The 24,544-nt window shown below is 42.6% G+C and overlaps 1 protein-coding gene across 1 annotated transcript in view; it reads right to left on the reverse strand.

The window, feature by feature from the left end:
- Positions 1–269: 269 nt before the first annotated feature.
- The window catches only part of TULP4 (TUB like protein 4), a 130,923-nt gene continuing 106,648 nt past the window's right edge, over positions 270–24,544 (reverse strand). The window contains 9 exon segments of the mRNA XM_039706798.1: positions 270–8,186; positions 9,932–12,194; positions 12,196–12,451; positions 15,896–16,039; positions 17,369–17,462; positions 18,712–18,856; positions 19,732–19,876; positions 20,366–20,600; positions 22,758–22,982. Of these exon segments, the coding sequence (XP_039562732.1) occupies positions 8,070–8,186; positions 9,932–12,194; positions 12,196–12,451; positions 15,896–16,039; positions 17,369–17,462; positions 18,712–18,856; positions 19,732–19,876; positions 20,366–20,600; positions 22,758–22,982 (3,624 nt within the window). The 3' untranslated portion in view covers positions 270–8,069.

Raw genomic sequence — 24,544 nt, forward strand, 5'->3', positions numbered from 1 at the left:
CAAGAACCAGCTGATATCCAGGCAGACAGGAACATTACCACCAGAAAATCTTTGCCATCCATCCTCTCACGTGAATGACACAAGGTGTGATGGGGCTGGTACACACTCCACATTCAGTGGAATTTCTGTGTATGGTTCCTGAAAAGAGAAAGTGCAATGACATCTGGCTGGTTATTATTCAGGTTGTTCCAGCACAGATTTATCATCTGCTTTAAAAGAATTTAAGGTGCTTGACAAGATGCAGAATGCAACAGAAACAAATCAGCAACTTTCTAGTCTGCAAAATTTTATTAAGCAACAGCTGGACAACTCTTACAACTCCAAATCATCAAGGAAAAATAGGGCAATCAGTCCATCTCTCAGTCATGTAGACAGTAAAGAATCTGGACAAACCACACTTTTATAGGGAAACCAACAATACTTTCTAGGCACCTCCTGCAAAATCTATTACACAAGATACATAAAAGGAGAGGCAGATCAGGGTAGTTTTTAAGTACAGTGGAAACCAAGTATACCACGGTATATTCAGGAGAAAAAAAAAAAGGGAGATTGAAGAAAAATATAATTAAAAATAGTCTAGGAAAGTAAAGTTCACAAATGGTGTACCAAATTTTCAAAAGCCTTAAGAAAAACATGCTGGGCTTGCTCACTTAAGAATGCATGCACCTGCATGACTCTATGCTCATTAAATTTAAAAGGAAAATTAAATACCAAACCAAAATTTAAAAAAAAAGCAAAAAAATCCCAAATCACTTTCAAAGTTATAGTACCAAAAGAATGCATTTATAAACAAATGCAACTCCCCTTCTTTTTCAGGAAACACTACAGTGCCTTTTCAACCGAATGCATCCCCATGCTATTCCACAACACCATATATTTTATCTACAATAAACAACGAGATCTTGAACAGACATAGCCTTCCCCAAACACACAACACACAAACAGAAAAAAAAGCAGCAAATGCTGAAATAATGAAACAGAAATGCAAAGCAACCAAAGGAAAATCAAGTCTCAAGCAAACTAAAGAAACAAAGGGCAAGTTAGAAACGTTCTGAACAAATAGCTTCAAACAACATAGGTAAGAATTACTGGCCGAGCATTATTCCTGTGAAATACTTGAAACTCAGGTGTCTACACACTGTTCCAAAATGTTTCTCTCTCATTATTACTTTATCTGTATCTTAAGCCATCTACTTGGCCAGTCAGATAAAATTCCAAATAAAACAGACAACCTTTGTCAGGATTTAGAATTGCTGATCAGTCCATATTTTAAAACTGTAAACCAGAGGATTAAGAACAGACTGACAGGCTTTGACATGACCCCATCTACATTTTCATTGGACACTCTGGATAGGTACGTATGGATAGGTAAGTATTTGGTGTTTTCATTTATTTGTCTCACAAAAGCATGTCTTCTTGATCCTGCAGTCAGCTCTGTGTCAGCAAACCAGTGCACTTTCATAGTACTCCCAAACAATCGATTTGCCTTGAAACACAAATTTCTCATTACCAGTTCATTTGCAAAATCAAAAGTTAAAGGGTGAAGCTTTTAGTTTTCTTAGCAAGAACTGTGTCACTGAATCTTATTTAATTCTTTTGTTTCATTAATTGCTTTTGCCTTAAAAATTTTCTAGATGCAGCAACAATCAAACCGCCCAAAGAAACTCCTGATATATCTTCAGTAATATCAGGCAACAGGGAAAGCAGTCTTTTCATCTTAAAAACATCTCTGTGGGACTTCTTAAGAAGAAAATTAAATAAATACAAAGACAAAATAATTCACATAGACCATTGTTCACAAGTAGTAATTAATTTTATTCCTTTGAGAATGGTGCATGTAAGTTCCAATGCTGTAAAGAGGACTTATGGTGCCTCCCTGCAGACTACTCCTGAGGGCAGCAAGACTCTAAATTGGTATTTACTAATGAAGGTTTGTGCCTTGAAGGGGAAGAGACATGAACACAAAAACCAATTTGTCTACTAGAATTCTTCCATTTTTGTAAGCAGTAGAGGTGACTTGCTCTCTTACACTGGAAAAATCAATCTCTAAATAACATAAACAGCTTGCCCTCCTGTCCTGTGATGGAATCCTAGAAATGGGAATAAAAGTCAAAAATCTGAATGACTACTCTGTGGCCAGGATTTTACTTCGAGCATTCTTCAAGGGGGGTTATACTGAGCTGTCAGTATAACCATTGGATAATGCTCTATAATTTCCTTGAGTGGATATGTATGGGTCATACAAGTCATCTTTACCTTACAATCACACAGTAATGGGGAAGTACCTTTTGGGTTGGATTCTGGTCTCTTATGTATCTTGGTGTAACTGGAAGTGAGGCTGGAAGCTGGCCCTCTGTCAGCATGCCACACAAGGGTCTCATCTCTTACCAATCTCTAAGTCTGATTTACTGGTCTGGAGTATTGTGGGCCCTGCAGACATGCAGTTCCTAACTGCTGCTCTGGGAAACATTCTTAAAAGTTAATGAAAATTTACTGTGTCTTCTCTCCCCTTTCATTTCATCAAATCAGTTTTTGCACTTTCTGCTCTTTTTATATGAGGATGTAAAATGTTTCTGAGAGGTAAGAGGGCACCAAGGTAACATAGGATCACACACATCAGGCTGCAAAAAGCAAATGCACAGAAATTGTCTGAAGCAACAGTCAGACAAGCTCCAAAATCTGTTTGTAATTTCTGAGAGGACACTAAAAAGACATTTCAAGGAAAGCTTGGATCTATGGAAAGTTTAGGCTGAAGGATTCATCAAAGTTAGGTATCCTTGTCTGACAGCTGTAGACCTTCATGCATCTTCATAAAAACACTGTTTTACCTGTGGCTGCATCACAGGAAACTTTTGTAACTGAGATGAACCTGTGTGCAGATTTACTGATATTCAGGCAGCCCATGGCACATGTTACTGTGGTCTTTGGAACTGAGTGCAAAATTGCTAATGTGATAATTCCTTTTTTTTCCCCTCTGTTACCTCCCATCTTCTCATAGTTTCAGGATGTTGCAGAAACATGTATTCTTACTGCTTAAAGCTAAAATTTGCCACTCCAATTATGCCAGACTTTAAATATCAATTTTTAGATTCTGTTCGAGATGATAATATTCCCAGGCTATCACCATTATTTTTTCAATATTATCAGGTTTTTGGCTTCATCCCTTTGCAACTCCAGCAGAGCAGATTCTGCCTTCAGATGGACACCGTGGCTGCTGGCTGGCATCAGGGTTCTCTCTGCCCAAAGCTGCTGCAGCCAGACTCCATGGCAGCTTCATGCTGCTCTTGGAGCACACCTAGAGGATGAGTGGAGGAACACCTGCTCCAACAGGTCTCCTGTGGAGCATCTTGAACAGGCAAAGCTGCTGCAGGCAACGTCAGGGCACAGCTCCATGAGCTCCATGCAGCCCTGCCAGAAGCACTGTGGCAGTGCTGGAAGCAGCTGAGCCCAGCTGCAGAAGGAGCAGGCTGAGCAGAGGAAAATGCTTCAGAGGAAACTGCTACACTATTCCTTGTGCCTCAGCTGATTCCAAGCTAGTCTGCCTGTAGCTCCACCTGGCACTGAACTGTACCACCACCAAACCCTACTGAACTACAGTGGCCTCCTTACAAACAGCCTGTGTCGTTACACCCTCTCTTATCACCCAACCCACCTTATCTTGTACCTCAAGAAAAGCAAACCATGCCTTCTATTTTTTAAGCCACTCCCAAGCAGAGTATAGTTACAAATAAAAAAGGAAAACAGAGGACAGATTTCTGCAGGTCCTAAAGAACTCACCTAGACTCTTTGTAGTCTACATAATTCTACATAGCAAACTCATTGTGTTTAGCTGCCAAAAACCACTTTTGCCTGCAATATGAAGTTTTTGCATATTATCCAGCAAAACGAGGTCTTCCTAGAAGCCTTTTTAATTTCTTGCAGCAAAATATAACTGCTAGCAAACAATTGCTTACAAAGATACTCTTTAAATATAAATAAATGTGTATAACTCACTGATACACAGTAAAAAAAAAATCCCTAAATCACTCATTACATTATGCAAGAAAAATAATTTGGTTTTTGGACATTAACAGGAAATCTGCATTAAATTATCTTCAAAAAAAACACTCAAAACTCCCTACAGAAAAATCAAACCCAAACTAAAACAAAACAAAAAACCCAACCCAAGAGAAACAAAAAAAATTCCCTAGACTGTTAAAATTATTGCACAACTGAAAAAAACAAGCTTTGGAAAAAACATCCTTTACATCATTTGAGTGGAAATTACTGCATGTATAAAAGAACTAGATATTTCTGAACACTTTGATACATTCTTCCTAGAAGTACTTAAGTTACCTACAGAAAACCTGGGTTTTACTAACAAAATAGAAAATGTAGTATCTATTGGCTGAAGGCAATAGCAGTCTTCACAATTTAAGTGATTAAGTGGGGATATTCTTCCATGTTTCCTATATTGTATCTCAATTGAAAATAAAATTACTTTCACTTGTTCTTTTTATAATTTAGGATCCAGTTGCACACTCAGATTTCTATGTATTTACCATTCCTTTCATTAAAATTCTATTTGAGAGTATTTTCTCTCTCTAATATTGGGGATTCTCTACATATTAAAATCCTTAATTAAAGAGACTTGGCTAAATTACTTTCAAAAAGATAAAAGACTGTCTTATCTTATAGAGTTTTCTGTCAAGTAAATGGAAAGGATGTTGGAAATGGCATTTATTTTCCCAATTTTTTGGCAATTATTCATTGTTCTTTGCTGAGGCAGAAACCAGAGCTCTTTCTATGCCATGGCTCTTTCTGAGTGCCGTCAGAAGGATGCAATTACGACCTGGACCAATGAAACCAAATTACTAACTCTGTTACTTGTTTTATTGTTCTCCATTAGAATAAAACTACTGAAAACTGGAAAAAATTGGCAATAAACAAAGTGAAGAGGAACACTATTCTCTGGAAGGTAAAAGAAACTGCAAGCAGAAGTCCTTAATTAGATTAGATTTTCTCCAGAAAAGAACATTCACGTTGTTTCCATGTCCTAATAATTTTGGCTGGTGGTGTTCTTCCAGCTGAGTATTTCTGACATATGACTAAGTGGCCCTTCCCTCAGCAAGCAAACAAACCAGCCCTGGTATGTTTCTTGTCTTGCAGTGTTCACCGTGTGCCTGTCAAACACTAATTAGGGTACAGCTGGTTAGCACAGACCTTAGGGCAGGTGAGGGCTCTCATCAGCCAATTTCCCTCCTTGTGTACTGGAATCAGTGGACTAAGAATTCAAGCTACTGTTTTTAGAGTATGTAACTCAATACAGACAAAGGGCTTAATAGTGTTTCCTCAATAAAAACCAACAAGTGAAACATTTCCATTGATTTTCAAGGGACCAGAACCAAATCTATTTCAGTTCCTCTGCTCCACACACATTATACATACAGGCACTCAAACAGCTGAATAAATCAAACACATGAAAAGGAACACAAGTGGGCCCAGACAATTAAAGAAAACAAAATTAATTAATTAAAGGAAACAACAATCTGATAGATGCCAAGGGTAATGTTGAGCCTGACCATTCCCACACACAAGTAGAAGCTGCTAAGCTTTGGGATAATCAGGCATGGTACCATCTACTGCCCCACTCCTTCCTTCCTACTTCTCCTTCCTCCCTCCAATGACACCATCTCACAGGTGGTTTTTACTGGACCTACCCTGTGGGGCACTATCTGATCTAACTCACCACCTCCCCTGGCAACTCTCTGAAACTCCTTTACTGGCATTGCTCCTCTCCACTGGACAGCTCTGGAAAACTCAGCAGAGCACGAGTTAGCAGCTCACTGCATATTGGCAATTTCTACTACAGCAGGGTCTGATGTGAAATGTTCCTCTAGAATGAATCAAACACAGCACACATCAGCCCTACTATTAAGACTCAAGAAAAACAAAGAGAGAAAATCACACATATTCGTCTTAAGTTATATGGGCTTTCTCAAGTAAAGAAGCTAAATCGTGTATGAAAGACAAAGCAGCTGTTGACATCTCAACCAGCATATCTTTCCCAGTTATCTTTTAACTTCAAAAGATCAATTTTTACAAAAATATGCTGGGATGTTTTGTTATCTAATGTCCAAATAATTATATTAATAGTTTGGGGGTTTGTACATTACTGGTGAAACTATTTCCACATCGAAACACATTCTGTAGCAAAATGCTGACAAGGAGAAAAGAGAAAAAGCAAGTAAACGTGCACAACACAAGGACAACAAAGAAACTCTTCTGTGCAAGCAACCTTCTGAAATGCTCAACATGTCCACATGTGCACCAGAGAGAACTGCACAGTCATACTACTGGTATTAAGCTTTCCTCCGTCACACTCCATGTAGACACTGGCTTCCTGCTCTTAGCTGAAGCAAGTGGCAAGTGGGTGACAAAAAAACATGATTCTGTCCAATTTTTCCTTTCTCTTTCAACTCATTTGTTCTCCAGCCAGCCATGATGTTGTTTCCTCCAATGAATTTGCTTCCCTGATGAAATTTCTTCTTGTAATGACTTGCTACACTTCTGTCTCCTTCCTAATTCAAGCAGTGTTGTAGAACTTGATTGATACTGATTGCTAAGAGGACTGAATACACTGGGTCTTCTCATCTGCTGGAAAAGCTTTGTTTACATGGTGTAAACACACTGAAATGAGGAGCAAGCACAGGCACGGCCTCAGAGGTACATCTGATCACATGTACCTCTCCCAGCTACCAGCCAAATTATAGAATACTGCTGAACAATGTGAACAAAAAAGCAACACTCATGATTACTTCCTCTCCAGTTTTTTTTACCTACAGAAAGATGTTTATGCCAGTAACAAAAGAAGCATTGCTTGTAACTGCTCCTCTGTCTTCTGTCACCTACTGCAAGATGTTTATCCCCCTTAACAGTATACAAAACAAGCAGACATCAACTTCTTTGATATGGTGGGTTCTTAAACCCTGGTTCTAGCCAGGACAGAGTTAATTTTTGCAGTAGCCAGGAGAGGGAATGGCTACAACCCAGAGGTTATTCTACACAACCTCCCATCATTTTCTGGGGCCATGGGAAGGGGTCCCATAGTGTGGCAGCACAGTCAGGTATTGGCAGAGACTCCCCTGTGGTGAGCACACGCGTGTGAATCCTTCACCTCTCATGCACTCTGTTATTAACATTGCTGCTGTTACTGTTTGGTTTCTTATTTCACTGCTGTTTGCAGTAAATTGCTCTTCTCTCTACCTGTGATCTTTACCTTTTGTGCCTCCAATTCTCCTCTCCATCCAACTCAGGGAAGGGAAAAGGGGAGGGGGCAGTGAGTGAGTAGTGCATGGCTTGGAGTATTTTGGTGAAAATACTAAATTGGGGAAAACCATTCCTAAACCATGAGAAACACCCACCAGAAACAATTTTTTCTCTTCTGAGTAATACATCACTATTTATAAATTAAATGTTTACCTACATAAGCCTCCTTGGAAACTGTGGCACTCAGTTAAAAGCAGGTATCAGAGAAGAAACACGTATCTTCAAGTATCATAGCTTCTTTTCTTTTTTTACTTTTTTGCTGCTATCACTGATTTTTTAGTAGTAGAAGTACAAACTGGACCAGAAAAAGTCATGTTCCCTGTTTTAAAAAGAATAGCATGAGATAAGGCAGTCTATCAAAAAGAGCAGTCTGTTTTAATCCCCCCATGAGCTTACATCAGGTACTGTAGCACACACAGCAGAACCACCACAACAAGCCAAAAGCCACACTTCTCCACGTAACACTGAATGGTTCTCAACCCTTCGCTCTTTCTGAGACCCAGCACAACGCTTGAAAAGAAAAAGAAACCAGAAAACAAACAAGCTAACAAACAAACAAACAAACAGAAAACAGCCCCTCACCCTCCACCCCGTGACTGATTAGAGTTAATGCCCTTCTGGTGGGCACCAAGAGACTTTTCCAGTTTTACTGCCTTCTTAACTCCCAGGCATCTCTGCACACCTAAAGCAGGCTGCCCTGACATTTTCCGTTTGGACTTTATAAGAAGGTTAACATTTTCCTCTCTCCAGTCTCTGCTTTTTCATTTGAGGCGTTGAGTCACATTAGCCAGAGCAACAGCAAAGGCTTGCACTGCAGAAAATGGATACTGAAAGTCCAAAATGTAAGCATTGCCATCAATTCTTCCAAACTGCATCACCTGGGAAGCAGGGGAAGAGGAAAAGGAAGGGAGAAGAGAACAAGGTCAAAAAAAATGAACCACAGAAAAGGAGACAGAGAAGAGAATAAGAGCAAAATTTTTCTGCTTTGTAGGAACACCCCCCTTCTCAGCTAATATGACTGGAGCTACAGAATGGGGTATGATGCCAAAAAATAGTGAGAGCGCTGCACTTTTTGTCTGCATAGAGTATTTGACTGCAATATTTCACTCCACTCCAGAGTAAACTGATAAAATATGCTAAACTGCATACAGCATTGGTTTAAGTAGCTTGTCACCAATTACTTCAGCAGATATGGGTACACCAGCATCATGCTTCCTGCAGGAAAGCATCAGTCTCCCCCTTGGAAATATCCTACCATCAACGCATCAGGAAAACAGGTTTTGTTTTCAAAGAAAAGAGACTTCAGGGAAGGGGAACAACCAATTTCCCTACTCTAGCACTTCATAGCTGATAAGGTGTTCTTTCTTTGCAGCTCTGTTTCCTTCTGCATAAATATCTTAACTAGCACATAATTACAGAAAGAATGAATTAGCAAAGGGGCAATGAGAGCTGTTTGAAATGCAAAAAAAGCAAAACTAGTCAGGTTGTTCATTGCTCTTCCACAGGGAATATCTGAAGTTTGGCCTGTTATTACTGTTTTTTCATTCACTTCATCGGAAATCCAGATTTTATTTGCTCTACAGTGAAGATCCTTGAGCTAGACTCAAGTCAAGGCAGGCTTTGCTACCCCCAGCAAGAAAAAAACCATTGGTTGGGTGGTTTTGCAGAGATGCCCATGGAGCCATATCCACAGCCATTTAACTGAAGAAGAAATGGGTACAAATGGCTCTCATCACTGCCTTTGAGCTGTTGTTTCATACAAGTGAAAACAAGAGACTTCCACTGGTCATGCATGTTGGATACTTGAGACATCTAACTCCCAACTTAAATCAGAGGAAGTTGAGAGTCTTGACATCTTTAGTAAACTAGAAGTGACTTACAGCTGGACAAGGAAATAAATATGAGTCTCCTGAATCTCAGTCCAGCATCCTGCTAATTAGCACCACTTACAAGCCTGGGTTTGGTGTAGTAGTAGTAACATTCCACTCTGGCCAAAATGAAATGTTTTGATTTTTTGAAGTAGCCATTGATTCTTCTATCCATGGTTCAAAAGTGGCCCAGAAGCACTTTACTTTGGGGTGGGTCAGTGTCTCCCTCCTCTAGCATTAAGAGCCAACCCCAGGGGCCTGGCAGCTGCTCACAGGTGGAAATTTTGGCATGAAGGGAAGCTAACTGCCTTAGCTACCTGCTGCCTGGCTATGTGAGCAGGGCAAGACCTTTGTGAGCAGGGCAAGAAGGGAGCAGCATTCACTCAATTAGCTGCCATCCACAACCATCACTGAAGGCAAGTGCAGCTACTGCTGCAGAGAGCTATTGTGCTTATTACAAAACCTTCAGCAGTGAGAGCCAGCCAGACTAAAGGAGGCTCTTGTTCCCATGTCTGACTGCAATAAGACCAAACATATTTTGTGTATTTACTTTACAGCTGAACTTCACCCTACGTGCTGAACTTAGACCTTCAACAGCTGTTTTTCAGCAACCATATGGCAAAGCTTTTTTCTCATGGAACAGCTGACACAATCAAGAGGCACTCTGCAGCATGAGTGACAGCTTATTCCTGGCATAATGTAGCTTTCCCACATCCTGGCCCCTATTCCAGCAAATGTGTGCCAACCCTTCCTACCTGTCGTCCTTCCAGCTCAATCTGGAAGTTTTTTGCCGACTCCTGGGTCACCCGCCCTCCGAAATCCAGCTGGTAGACTTGCGTTGCCTCGTTCCACAGTGGCTGCTTGTTGGCCATCACATACACAAAACCTTGGCTTCCCAGTCGCCCATCCTCCTTCTCACTGGCCTTCCGGCACTTGAATTCATCCAGCTCACTGGCTGTCCTCAAACTCCTTTTAGTTTTCCAACCCTTTTTACTGCCCTGGCTCTGGTTCATCAGTTCATCTCCGCTGATAAAAAGCTCCGGCTCACTCTCTGAACTGTCCTGAAACTCATTTGTCTTGTTTAGTTTCTTGGACTTCAGCTGATCTTTTTGGCTCTTGACCTTCTTCTTCTCCCTCCCCAGCCGAGGGCTGGCTATCAGTGAATTGAAGTCAGTCAGTGTCCTTGCCTCCTTTTTGACCTTGCCCTCAGTGATAGCCTGCACATTTCCTTCCTCGGCTCGACTGTCCAGGCGTTTCCGGCTCTTCTTGCCAAATTTGTCTGTCCTTTGAGGAACAGGGCTTTCTGTCAAGGAGAGCACCTCCTGGAAAGTGTCTGCTGTCTCCACCATTACCTCTGTGCCCACGTGGCCCTGCAGCTCTGCTGGCGGGGGGGACATCACCGGCTTCTCCACCACAAGGAGCGGCTTGGGGGGCAGGGTGCCCTGGGGGTTCTGTACGGGTGGGCAGGCGCTGTAGGAGCTCCACGGGTGCAAGGCGATCGGTGGCAGCTGTAAACTAGAGCAGGTGCTGCTTCCCGGGTACATGGGCGGCAAAGGGCAGTAGGGGAGGCTGGATGAATAACCTGGCTGAAGCACAACCGTGGGCTCCTGCTGTGCAAACTGTGTTGGGGCCAGAGCTTCTTTGGGGGAGCAGGGGGCCTGCATTCCCTGAAGGGGTGGGGCACTGTAGCTTCCTGGGTAAGGTACTCCGACCCCGTAACTCGTCTGAAAAGTGGCAGTGGGACTGGTTGGAGACTTGGGGGAAACAAATGGCACTCGAGACATATCCAGATGTTGAGCTTGACCAATGATGAGTGGAGGAGGTTTTAAAGGGTTGGGCACTGAGCTCTGAGATGTCCTTTCCTGAGGAACCCATATCTCTTCGCTCACCATAGGATCCCACTGGTACGGCGGCGGCCGTTTCACACTTAGGGTAGCCTCTGTCAAGGACACGGGTACATGCCGTACTGATTTCTCCACTGGGCAGTGCTGAGAAAGGGCCTCATCCTCCGTGAAAGCGGAGTTGATATAATCCGCTCGGTCACGGGAATTGTCGGGCGGGCTCAGCAAGCTGTAGGAGGACTGCGAGGCCAGAGGCGAAGTACTGACAGAGTGAGCAATGACAGAGCTGTGCTGGGAGCCACTCCCTGTGCTCAGATCTGGTCTCATGCCACCAATGCTGGAAGTGCTGCTACCAGCGTTGGCACTAGCGATGCTGCCCGCGCCGCCAGCACTCGCAGTGCTGCTGCTGCCAGCGCCGCCACTGCTGCACTGGCTGCAGGTGTACAAGGCTGTGGGCACTCTCTGCTGGTACTGTGCTGACACAATGTTGCTCTTGGCCTTAGGGGGAAGTTGCAAGGTGGCTCTCTGACCATCCATCAGCTGAGCCATTTTCAGGGCTGCCTCTCTGCTGTTCCTCCGCAGAGTAGCATGAATGATACTGCTGTCCAGCCTCTGCGCCATGCTTCTGCCCTGGGACAGCTGGCTGGCGATGTCAGGGTAGGGCGGCGGGTCCCCGGCGGGGATGGAGTAACGGGGGACCGTGAGACGGTTCAAGGTGGCGCTGGTGCAGGGCTGCTGCATCTTCTTCTCGGCAGCCGTGATGCGCAAGGTGGCGGAGCTGCCGGGGCCCGGCAGGGTGTAGGTGCTCTGGGCACAGAGCATCCTGGTGCGAGGCCGGCACACCTCCTCCACATTCCCGCTGCTGTCGAACGTCGTTATCCGCTCGTACCCCAGGGGCGTCTGGTAGTGCCCCGCCGGGTAGAGGGAGAACTCGCCCTTCTTGAGGCAGAGATCGAGGGGCGGCTGCGGGGGCCCGGGCGGGGGGCCGGGGTAGGGAGGCGGCGGGTTCATCTTGTTCAGCTGCAGCTCCTGAGCGGCCCCGAAGATGACGGCGTCCCCTTCCACCAGCGGCGGCCCCGGCCGCGGGGCCTTGGCCTTGGCCGGGGGCTCATGCTCGCGGTCGCCGTGGTCCCGCAGGTCGGCCAGGGCGATGGCGGGGGGCGCGGGGGGCGGCGGGGCCCACGGCCAGCGCCCCCGCCCCGGGGCCGGGAAAGCGGCCCGGAGCCCCCGGGAAGGGCCCCGGCCCCTCGCCCCCCGCCTCGGCCGGCGGGTTTGCCAGCACGTCCAGCTGCACGTTCTGGTTGGCGAGCAGCGACTGGACCAGGCCGATGCTCTGCGTGGGCGACATGGCCTGCGCCGAGCTGTGGATGGGCGCGATGGGGATGTTGACGGTGCAGGGCGGGCTGCTGGCGGGCGCGCCGGGGGCGCCGGGCACTGCAAAGGACAACACAGAGCGTCAGGGCCGCCCGGCCTCCGCTCCCCGGCCCAGCACAGCGCCCCTGCCGCAGCGAGGCCCTTTCGAACTGTCTGCTACCTGTGCGCACTCTGCTGCGCCCCGAGAGGCTGCTACCTGCTCCCAAACGCGGGGATCAGACCTCAGAGGGAACTCGTATGGCAGCCCGCCCCCAGTGACTCCCATCGCACAAGAGCTGCAGCTGGTGATCAGCTTAAAGCCACTTCTTGGGAGCGACACTTCAGAGGTCAAGTTGGGGCCATGCTTTCAGCCTACACTACAATCCCCATGGACTGTCACGATTTCGCTCAGCATTCACTCATCATCAGGTTTTAACTGCTTCTGCTCAAATCAATAAAAGTTTTGCTAAGTCGGGACTCACTAGTTTTCAGGGAGGGACTTTTGATAGTAAATACAACAAATCAACAAACAACTGAACAAAGCAAACAAGCAAATAAACAAAAGAAGTGGAGGCTAAGAAAGTTGAAGACCTGCACTGCAGACACTGTGTAATATCTAGTATAAGGTTTCTAGACTCAATGAGCTGGGGAGAACTGGAGAACACAGACAATAGTTGGCAAAAGCTGAGCATAGTGGGTGACAAACCAACCAGCAATGCAAAAGGAAGGAACCTGAAATGGAGGGAGGGGAATATGATGGAATGAAGTGCAGACAAAACTTATATAAGTTCTCAGATTTGTAAGGAGAAAATGTGAAGAAATAGATGGGAAGGCAAAAAGATTGAAGAAGTGGGTACTTAGGGTGACTGCAGCATTAATGTTTGGACAGTCTGCAATCAGCAATGTATAAAGAAGCATATGTATATGAGAAAAAATTCCCACATGTGGTGGCATTGAAAAAGGGAAAATGCAGCAAGAAGAAATTCCCATAATTTTGAGCAGAAGCATGAAGAGTGCTCAATTGTTTGCAGTTCCTTTTGCAAAAAGTGGTTGATTCCAATAGGAACTACCACTGAAAAGCTGGAGCAGGAAAATGAAGACACTGGATCCAAATAGTCAAGAAGGAACAAAACAGAATAAAGAGGGAAAACAGTAAATACTATATTAGAACTTCAAAGAATATTGCAAGTTCTTTTTATTAAACTTCCTGTAAAAAACCCCACAGAAAATGGTAAGTGAGTTGTTGAAGTAGGTTTGTGGAAGGAAAAGAGTCCAAGGATCTAGTGTCATATCCAATTTTTATCCAGTTTTTTATCCATATCTAAGTGTGCCAAATCCTGTGGAGACCTCTGATTTGCAAGACCAGATCATGTAAGAGATCCATTAGCCAGGACTCCTCCAAACACTGACCAGTTCCTAATTAATTTCTAATTAAAATTCAAGTCATCTACCTATGCCCTGTGATTACATTTTCGGTAACATCAGGCTTTTACCAGCATCAGTCCTGAACGTGGGAGGTGTACAGACAGCACTGTGGCTACACTGGCAAATACTCATGGTAGTTCAGTTCATTCCTCCAGAGGAAGACCAAGAGCCAAAGCTGACTGACCCCAAGGCAGTTCTGAGGTTCTGTGCTTGGCTGGCAGGCCATGCTTTCACCCTTGTGCCTGCAGGCTTAGCAATTTAGCTGCCAGAGCCTGAGGTTTAATTGTTAGCTTGGCTTGAGCAGCCCTAAGTGTTGCTGTAGTTTTGCCTTATCCAACAAAATATCATTTGTTGTGGTGTTGCCTAATACTCTTGAGTGTTTAAATCCAATGTTTTCTTCATTTCTCCAAAGGTTTTTAATTGATTAGTTTGCATACTTTGTAAGTTGAATCAATTCACTGTGCATTTGTCTTGCCAAATCTTTACTGGCTACATTAAAAAACACCTGTCCCAAGTGTACCTCACTATGAACATTGCACTGCCCAAGAGCAGCTTTCTGCTATGTTTTTTTTAATCTATCAGGTAATTATTATTTACCCTGCAATACTTTTTCCTTTAGTAGATGGTACTTTCTTCCTTTATATGTAGGCTTTAGAAAGGATATCCCCAAAAACATTTTTGAAGATTTAAGTAGCCACCATTTACTAAGCCAGAAATTTTCAGAAGAAATTAGAAAGGCAAAGTGGACAAGAGGAAGGCTGTTGGAAGGACAGGGTAGTATAATCCTTTTATGGCCTTCCCAAAGAGCTGTTACAAGAGTCCCCAATAATTTTCTCTCTGTTTATGTACCTGCAATTATGAGCACCATTTCATCTCTTAATGCAGATTCAACCCAATTTTCAGGAAGAGATGTGAAAACTTTGTATTAACTTTTTTCTTTCCTTTTTAGTTTTTATATTACTTTCTGACAGCTTGGACCATGTTTCATAATAGCAAATGTTGGGTGCTTCCTATTAATAATATATATATGGTCACCAATGTCTCTGTTATTTTCTTCAGACACTACAGGAGAGTATCATGTAGGCAGAAATTAAGCAAGGCAAGTCCCCCAGGCTGTGAAAAAAATGGGCTTAATTTGAAACATACAAGTATTTCTTTAGAAGTCCAGAGGACTACTCTGTTGCCTGGGTCAGACAAAAGCTCTGCTGCTGTCAGCAGTTGTAACCCTGGTCTGAAATAATGAGAACATTTCCATTTATTTCAGTAGATTTTAGCATTGTTCTTAATTGGTTTGCAGTGCTCACACTCCTTCCTCTTTAAAGGGTACTGGCATGACAGCCACTTCCATTGTTCCAAAAACCTGTGACCAGGCAACAGGAATCCCTCAGTGATATGAAAATTCTGAAAATGTATTAATTTATCTTTTCTGTTGTTTGTTAATTTTATTGGCATGATGACTTTGTTTTGATTGGAGGAGGCCTCGAGTACTTCCAGTCCTTTCACCTCCCACATCACATGACATGCACTCAAACCTTCCTTGCACTGCTTAAATCTTCTGCTACCTCAGTGAAGTGGAAAATTCTTCCTGATTCTGCTTTGTTTCTCAACTACTTTACTACTTTAGCCTTTTAGTACTGATAAAAATCCAAAGGAGCATTTATGACTTCTCAAAGGGTGGCTGAGTTTAATGGGAACCTGCTCTCCAACCCAAGCCCCTATCAGCTGTCTGTGCTTTGATGACATCAGGTCTCAAGAACAGCCTGTTTGGGTTTCAAATACATCATACAATTCTGTCCTATCAAGATGCAGAAAGCAAAGCTTCAGTCTGTGGAGAACTCCTAGCAAACTAAGATGAATTAGCAGATGACTAATTTCCCAATGAACTTGAAACTAATGAGCTCTTTATGGATTACATTTTCCACACGCCATAGAAAACAATGCCCACAACACATATTTAGCCTTATTCTAACTCAGTTCTACAGGACCCCATCAGACCAAAGGGTTTTGATTTGTGTGTTTACCAGAGGGAACCATGACACAACCAACCTGACCTCCATCTAGCTTAACCCATAACACAACAGCCCTCCAGCTGCTCCTTACCTGGTAAATCATCTTCGTCTTCACTGAAAACATTTGGATTAAAGACAGGCATGTTAATGTAGTCCATTGAAATCTTCCGCACTTCTGGGAGATATATTGTCATTTGCCTGGGCTGCAGATGCAGCAAACTGGTTTTATATATTACTAGAGAAAGAACATAACAAGAAACAAAAAATTTTGTTACACAAATAGCATGTAAAGCTAAGGAAGAAGCAATTCAAAGCAGACAGAAGGGCTATGAATATTGTCATTTACTGTATACATGTGCTTGGGCAAGCCATTATTTGTCAGATGACCACGTAACACTTTGCATAAATGGGATAAAAGAGATTGCTTTCAGCTATTTCTCTTTAAATGGAAGCAGCATCTCTGTAATTAAATAATTAATTACTTCATCTTGTATTCACATCTATTTTTATGGAAGGAAAATACTTTTTTCCATTCTACTTTTGAAACTTTTCACCACAGGATACTACCAATATACAGGGGAAAACTGGAAAGCTCTCAGGAAGGAAATCTGCTGACTGTTACCATACACAAAGAAATCCCACTGGACTCAGGAAATCCCTGGGACCCAAACCATTGGAGACTGGGAGAACATTTGAAAGAAGCATCACTATGCATTTACTCTACAGTTATATCCTTCCCTATCTGCCACTGGCAGTGACAGAATTAGAATGACCTGTGTTCATTAGACTGCTGATAGAGGTCCATATGGCCACAAAAGCTATCCACCTAATTCTGCATCCAGGGCACCTTTATGTACCCTGACCCAACCACATAATGCAACATGGGACAAAGGAAGTTTTCTAAAGAGCTCATTAAACTGCTAGACTTGTGTTATTATTTCAGCTCTGAGCTCAGTTCTGCAGGGTGGTACCCTGTTTTTCACCCAGCCTTCTTCCTTCCCAACAGGACTATTGGGCAGAACTGGCCCACCCAGAGAAAGGTTGATGATAGACAACTGCTGCTTTTAATCAGATTACTGATGCTCCAGCAGGAGAACCGTGTGGTGAGGCTCTGCACTGACTTGAAGAATCTTGAGCATGAGGCCATAATAGCTTTTTCATATAATTTATAGCTAAATAACTATAAAAATCTGACTTTTAAAAATACTTCTATGGCAGTAACTTAAAACCTATTATTTCTATAGTCCTCTTGCAAAACCCTTTTTTTTATTTTGTGTGGGTTTTGTTCCAATAAACAGTAAAAATAGAGGTCTGGGCTCAAATGTTGATTTACTGTTTTATTACAAGTGAGATTTTATTATTTTATTGATACCTCATTATTGTATTTATGGATTTTAATCTCCTTTAGTTACAGTGAATTTAATGAAATACAATTCCCACTGTCCACAGAAAATAAGTGCTTTGTTAAGGAAGCCTTTTGATCACTTACAAAATATCTCATGGCATAAGTTTTTTGTTTGTTAGAAAAAAATTAAGATGAAAAAAATCAACAATTTACTTTTACCTGCACCAAGGTTAGTTGGTAGGAAAGCAGCCAAACCCACAATTTTAAACTTGGTTCCCCAGATATTAGATGTGACCTGAGCAAGGTAGTTGTGCTGCAAAACAAAAACAAGATCATTTTTATCTGATAAAATCTGTATCAAGCTCTAACAAAAAACTGCAGAGCAATCAAGCTATTGCAAGCAATAATGCAATTTCAGTCTATCTTGTTTTTATTGTATTGAAACAGCCTAAAGTGCCTATGTAGCAACAGTTTTACCCAGCCATTAAGAAGACTCATTCTGGTATCTTAACACCATCAGAAATGATGCATGCATCAGCCACAGGGTGACTAGAGCTACTGAAGATCTGAACAACACTTAGTGGAGAACTTCTGTTTAGTGGGAACAGGTCTGTTTTCTGGCATTTGCAGCCCCTGCCCAGCAGCACCACGGCTATTCTGTATTTAAGAGAGTTGATACACCATGCCCATTGGTTCTGTACTCATGAATCACTTTATAGAACAATAAACAAGACAGAAATTAATTACTCATAACAACAAATTCCCCAGGAGCTCCTAAAGCAACTTCCCAAACCACTGTTGCTATGGTACACTCATTATGGGTCTGAAAGACCAAAGATTTTTCTCAAAAGCCAGGAGTTATGCTGCTAGTATCAAGAGCAGGATCTAAGCCTCAGGTCTTCTGCTCTATGAAGGGCTTTTGGTCCTATCTCCATGTAACTGTTTAGAATTTTTCATAAAAAGGAAAAAGCGAAACAAGAGAGCAGAAGAAACCAAACCAAACAAAAGAAAATGAAAATAACACAGACTTGTTATTAATGAAATATACAACCCAGAGAGTTCTACAGCCTGCTAAGTTTCATTTACCCAGAGAACATGATCACCACAAAGAGCACAAAGTGGTAATTCCTTTCCTTCGTTCCAATTAAGACTATTTCATGTTAATTATTAAACAGATCATGTGGTCCTATGAAGCAAACATTTCCTTCTCTCTGCAGTCCCTAGCAAAGCAGAGAATTATGGTGGCATTAAGATGGGTCTGAGAAACTGATGAAGCGTTTTCACGTACATGTTCAAAAAGCCAACAACATCATCTAGAATAAACCTCTCACATGGATTCACACTGACAAAAGTATCTGGTCCTGGTACTTACCAAAAAACATCTGATACTCCATTGCACTTTTGAACATTAGTACTGACCTGGAAGATGCAATTCTCTAGTTCTAGCTACTTACTGTAATTTAATGCAAACTTTCATTGCTGGTCATTGGATCTCTATCACAACATGCTGCCTCATGAAAAAAATGCATTTGAATCAGGTATGGTAACAAGGTGCACAATACCTGAGTAATATCTTCTAAAGGAAACTCTCTTCGTGTCAGGCTTGGAGAACCAATGGAGGGTTTCCTTATTGGTAACCTTGGTGATCTTGAGATCTCCTGTGCAGCTCGTGACATCTTTGGAGATTTGCGAGCTTCTATATTGATTCTGCAAGTAAAGCAATGCTTGGAATCAACAATGGGCAAGCTAAAATGCACAAAACTCATGTCTTTGAATGGAAAGATGTAAGAAGAAGACAATTGGTAGGATGTCCTCGAAGTGACTAATAAGGACTGTACAGCCTACAGAACAGAGAATTACGGGTCAAATTTGAAGATACAGAAGACCTGACACACTTGCAGTAACTCATGCTAGATGCTTTTAATTAATCTAACAAAGCTTATAGCAGTTCTGCCAGATACAATTTATCTTCCACTAATCCCAAAAAGGTGTAGAGATGAATGATCTCAGGTATGCAGACTTTGAGCAAAGTCTCAAGAAATGAGAAAATGACACCTCAGCTGACAGATTTTTCACATTACTATATACAGCAAACCAAGGCTCCACAGATGTTGTCACTGTTCCTACCCTAAGCCAAAAGTTATTTCTACCTCCCACTATAGAAGGTGGGGTCAAAAATACCAGCTTAAGCACCTAAATAACTCACTGGCAGAAATGTAATAAACAAAAGTAATAAACAATCTGTTTGAAGGACAAAATGTATTCCATGGTGGCAAGAGAGAAAAAAAAGGAAAGGTGGGAGAGTTTATAAAATCTTTCTTTGAGACTGCCTGGGGAGAAATTGTGCTGTATTTCTTCCCATTACATTTTGTCCCAGAAATCTTCCTCTAAGTCCAGCTCTACACCAGTCTCTGAGATCACCCCAGAACTGCACCCTGTAGAGGACCCCAGTCTTACAGAGAATTCCTATGTGCCCAAAGGAGTTTACTTTTCATTTTACAAGGTGTCAAGAGATGGATGGAGAGGCAGGGAGGAAGAGAAGCTCCTTGGGGAAAAAGAAGAACTATCCAAGACATTATTACCTTGGGAGTTTAGGTGATTTGCTAGCTCGACTGATTTTTGGAGATTTCTTTGCTGCCCAGTCATCGCTGAGTTCGATATCGCTGGAGTCAGAGCAGTTGCAGCTGTCAATCACAGTGGAAATCAAGCTGTTTCCATAGATTTCATCTATCAAGACAGGCCCCAGAAAATTTAAGTGCTGCTTCAGAAAACTGGTATAAATTATAACTCTCAGTCATCAGAAGCATAAACCCGATCCACAGGCAGCAGTTGAAATAAAACTTTGCAGAGGAAAATTAAATGTTCTCCACTCTGCCTTCAAACTCCAAATTTCCAATGGTTTGAACTCAAGTGAACATCATTCAGAGGGATGAATAGCATTCAACTGACTCCAAAATTGAGACTAAAGAATATTTTCTGCTAATTAGCAATCTATATTCCATTACTCAGAATACAAGAAGTTATCTTCTGTAAAACAGAAGGCAGCAGGGTATAATTTCAGATGCTTCTAGGTCATGCTAAAGATTTTTTTCACATCAGAAAAAAAATCAGATGCTACCATCCATGTTGCATATATGTATTTTTTAAAGCTCTTGAGGATTTAACGTCCAAAATATTGCTACATCATTTTTACACAGAGCAACAACTGAATTGTACCTGCTTTTCCGTCTGTTTTGGGATCCATGATGACAAACTCCGGCCGCAACTTGCTGATACGACGTCCTTTCAGGATGGGCACCAGTCCCCCAAGGTATTCCAGGTACAGCGTGTAACAGGGACCACCGACCTCTGGGTCATCTTCCGTCCGCTTCATGGTGCAGTGCAGCCGTTCATTACCAGCTGTTGGGTAGCTGACAAAATCTCTCATATTGTTTGGGTCTGGGATTGGAGGCTTCATTAAGCAGAGGAAGGAAAGAGAAAGTTTTCCAATATTGGTTGGGGTTCTTTTCTGTGGTGACTTAATCCCAACACAACCAGCTGAACTTGAACCCAGCTCTAATTTGGCAGGTGAAGATTAGTATAGTTTACTTCATGAGTTACGCAGGACCCACATGCAAGACAGAATGGCTGTGTTATTTAGTTAGATCAAAAGCAATTGTACACATAAAATGACAACTAAAACTAGTTTTAAAAAAGGAAGGTTGAACCTGTGGTCAGTGCACTGAATGAGACAACAAACGTGTCTTCAAGTTCCAGCTCTTATCAGAAACTTCGTTTTGAACTTGAGTAATGGGTATCTTGTCTCCTGCAGGCCCTCGAAGTGAACCTGGACACTCAGATCCCATTCCTGGTTAGTACTGGTACATGCTATGCCACTATTCTACAATGCTGTCACTTCTGAAAGAAGCTTGTACTTTTTATATCACTTCCAAGCACATGTCCCACCCTAGGTGAGGGCCTATTTGTGTGCCATGTAGAGAAATACAAACACAAAGCTTGGGTTACTTTGCCCTGCTTGCCAGCACACTGTATTAATCCATGCAAAACTCAATCCTAAAGCAGTAGGACTGCTTTTGTCTAGGACAACATAGCCTGTATGACACAAATACTATTAATGTGTGTAAGTCAACAGAATTTCTTTCAAAATGAAGGCATAAGAAAAAAAAGGTAAGGAAAAAAATAGGCTTCATTGACCTGGCAAATGGGTATAGGCTGAGGAGTGGCCTATAATGTGGTCTGCAAGCTGGAGTGGGAAGAGGAATGGAAGAGGGTGCCTTGCCTAGCACTGAAGGCATGGCTGACAACATAGGTTCAGTGGGGGACTGGGATGAGGCAGGGTGAAGTGTAAGTGCTGATGAGACTCCAGAAAAACCCATGAAACAGGACAGGCACGTAGCTTCTGAAAATCCTGCTCCCACCTCTCAGCTATGCAGTGCCACAACCGCTCTGCATCCTCACAACTCCTCTAGGAGGTGACACAAGGACTGTTGGCAATGACGTGTCCCTGTACTGCCCTCTGATCCTCACCAGGGCTCCCAGCCAACTGCTGCCTTCATCCAGCCCATCCCGTCCCCTCCTCTGCGTTCCCTGACAGCAAGGAAATTGTCACTGGTGCTGTAGAGAGGGGTGAACAGGGAAACAACATGGAAAGCATCCTGTGGAGAATCTCAGATGGAAAGAACTAGAAAGAACTGGAGACTTCCAGCCTCATAAATGCTCTGCATCTTTGGAGATCCAGGAATTATGGTTATAGCAAGGCATTTATTGTTCTTTGACAAATGAAATTATTTACAGTTGCACAAACTGCCCTGATTAGCAGTACCCAATTGGAACCATGCTGAATTATTATTTTGTAGGCATAATTTGTTCTCATTTAAGCTGAGACAGCCCCACTGATTTCAAATTAGTTGTTCTAGCTCTGCATTGTTTTAAAAAGGATCTCTGGCTGAAGAGACTGTTGTAACACATACACAAAAATCACAAAAATATATGTTTGCCTGTCAAGCATTTACCAGCTAATGCACTGGTTTATAGGCTGTGATAAACAGCCTGGAAATCCCAAGATGTTACTGAGGGCATAACCATGAAACAAACAGGTTGTGCAGATGATTCTGCTGGTGGTACAGGAAAAGGTGTGATACCTGGTTCATTATTCCACTGTTGGAGCAGTAAGATTAACAGAACTCAGTGTTAGTAGAAATGTTTGGGCAGCCCCAGGTATTAAGACTAACCTTCCTGGGAATATAAGCACTCATGTGACATGTAGAGGGGCTACAGTTTTACCCCTGTGAATCCCTCCTGTAACCGTGACAGAGCATTATCACCAGCATGAGCTTCTTCAGAAGTCTCTGTGAGTCACCAGCATATTTTACCCTTGTTATGTACTTGGAAAGGCCATCTCCATGGAATAATGCAGATCAGCATGTGTGAGCCTTCTTTTCAGATTTTTAATAGGCCCCAAATGCATCAGTGGGGTCTTGAGGAGGATGCAAAAGCTTTTAAAATGATAAAATCTTATCATTTAGCCATTGCCACTTAGGAGCACCATGGATTGGGGAGATCTAGCAACACTTCCCTCTTCACAATGCACACATTTCCTCCTTTTTACCTTGATTGTTGGTATGAAGGCAGTGGTGAGGTACGAGCAGAGCCGAGGGGGTAGGGTCAGCTTGCTGATGTCCTTGTCGTCCCGCAGGCAGCTGGCGATGGTCTGCTGGCACAGCAGCTGCAGGCTGGAGACCCTGTGCTCCACTCTGACAACGTACAGCGCAGGCCCAGAAGCCATCAGCAGCCGGGAATCCCTGTGACCCCAACAGATGGAGATGATGGGACGCTGCACGAAGAGCAAAAGGATACAACTTCAAAAGATTTTGTGCAAAAGATCTTTTTCCCAAGATGGCTGCACAACAAGTGATGACATGAATTCAGACCGATCACCTTACCCTAAGTCTTCCAGAAACTTTAAGTTCCCACCACTGCTCCTAGAAGAAGGATATGAACATCTCAAATCATCAAAAACAGCAGCTGATGTTTATTCAGTGCTTTTTACTCTGGATGTTTAAACTCTTCACACAAAGAATCAGCTACCAAATTCAGTACCTAGATAGGATAAGTGACTTTAAAGACACAGGGTGTTAAGAAGTAGGACCTTTGATGCCCTATCCAAACGATTTATTCAGTCACTTAATCAGTCTTCATCCACTGGTAACAGCTCATATTTTACAACTGAAAAGTTAAATTATATGCCCGGAGACACTTAAAAAACAAGTGGAGAAAAACCCAACCATCTTTCTTGTTTTGTGCCACGTCCTCTGCTGCAGCGTCTCCTTTGAACTATTCCCAGAGGAACTGAACTGTGAAAGAGCATCAGGAATGCAACAGAGAATGGCCTTTTGTCTTCTACTTGTCTACACTCAAAATGTCCAAATCACAACAGTAAAACCAGAAAGATTCAGGGCCAACTGATATGAAATGTCACAATGTGGAACAGAATAATGATGAACAAACACTGCTGCTTAGAACATTTATTTCCTGCTTGCAAGGGGCTCCCTAAACTTTCCTTTAAAATCTCCTATTTTCTTGTAAAGTACCAGTCTGTTGTGACCTCCTCCAGCCTTATCATCATAACTTTTGCCCTTAATTGTCACTTGCATCCACCTGTCATCTCTTGCTTTCTGTGTTACAAAGCACCTGTATTTGCTTATATACACACACCCTATGGTATTTCAATCCCATCTGCTATCTCTGTGCAAATAAACAACACAGAGTAATGATGAAGCTCTGACTCCATGAAGAATGCTATACAGCAGGTTGTCATCAGTGAACTACAAAAGATTTACTCCTTTCTGTGAAGGTCTTCCTTGTTTTCACCATCTGTGACACTCAGAAGTTTAAGCAAACATATTTTTCATCTAAATAATGAACTGTATTTATTGAAAAGTCAGGGTATCTTCGGAATATCTTTTCACAAGACACATCACACAAGAAGACAGGGTCAAGACACCACCAATAAGAACTTTTATTCACTCCTCTATTAGCAGTATAGTACCCAGATAGCAGGGTTAGATCTGCCCAGAGGTTACTCACCTGGTCTGGGGAAAAAGCCTCCCTTCCACTTACAAATTCAAGATGCTTAAAGGCAAGAAACTGGGAAAAGATGGTTTTATGTGACTGATATAAAGCAAAATGCAGCTGGCACAGCACTATATCAATGTTTATCATCAAAATAAAGCATTGGATGAAAAACTTTTCCACATAAGAGATCTTCTCTACTATGTCACTTTATCCTAGATTTAAATTTCAAGGAAAATACTGGTTTTAAAGTAGGAGGAATGAAGGAACATCTTTTTAATTACATCTAGGCAATACCACACACACACACCTCCACAAAGGCAC

The sequence above is a fragment of the Passer montanus genome, unplaced genomic scaffold, assembly GCF_014805655.1.
Source record: "Passer montanus isolate IOZ18808 unplaced genomic scaffold, ASM1480565v1 scaffold2, whole genome shotgun sequence".
Taxonomy (NCBI): Eukaryota; Metazoa; Chordata; class Aves; order Passeriformes; family Passeridae; genus Passer; species Passer montanus.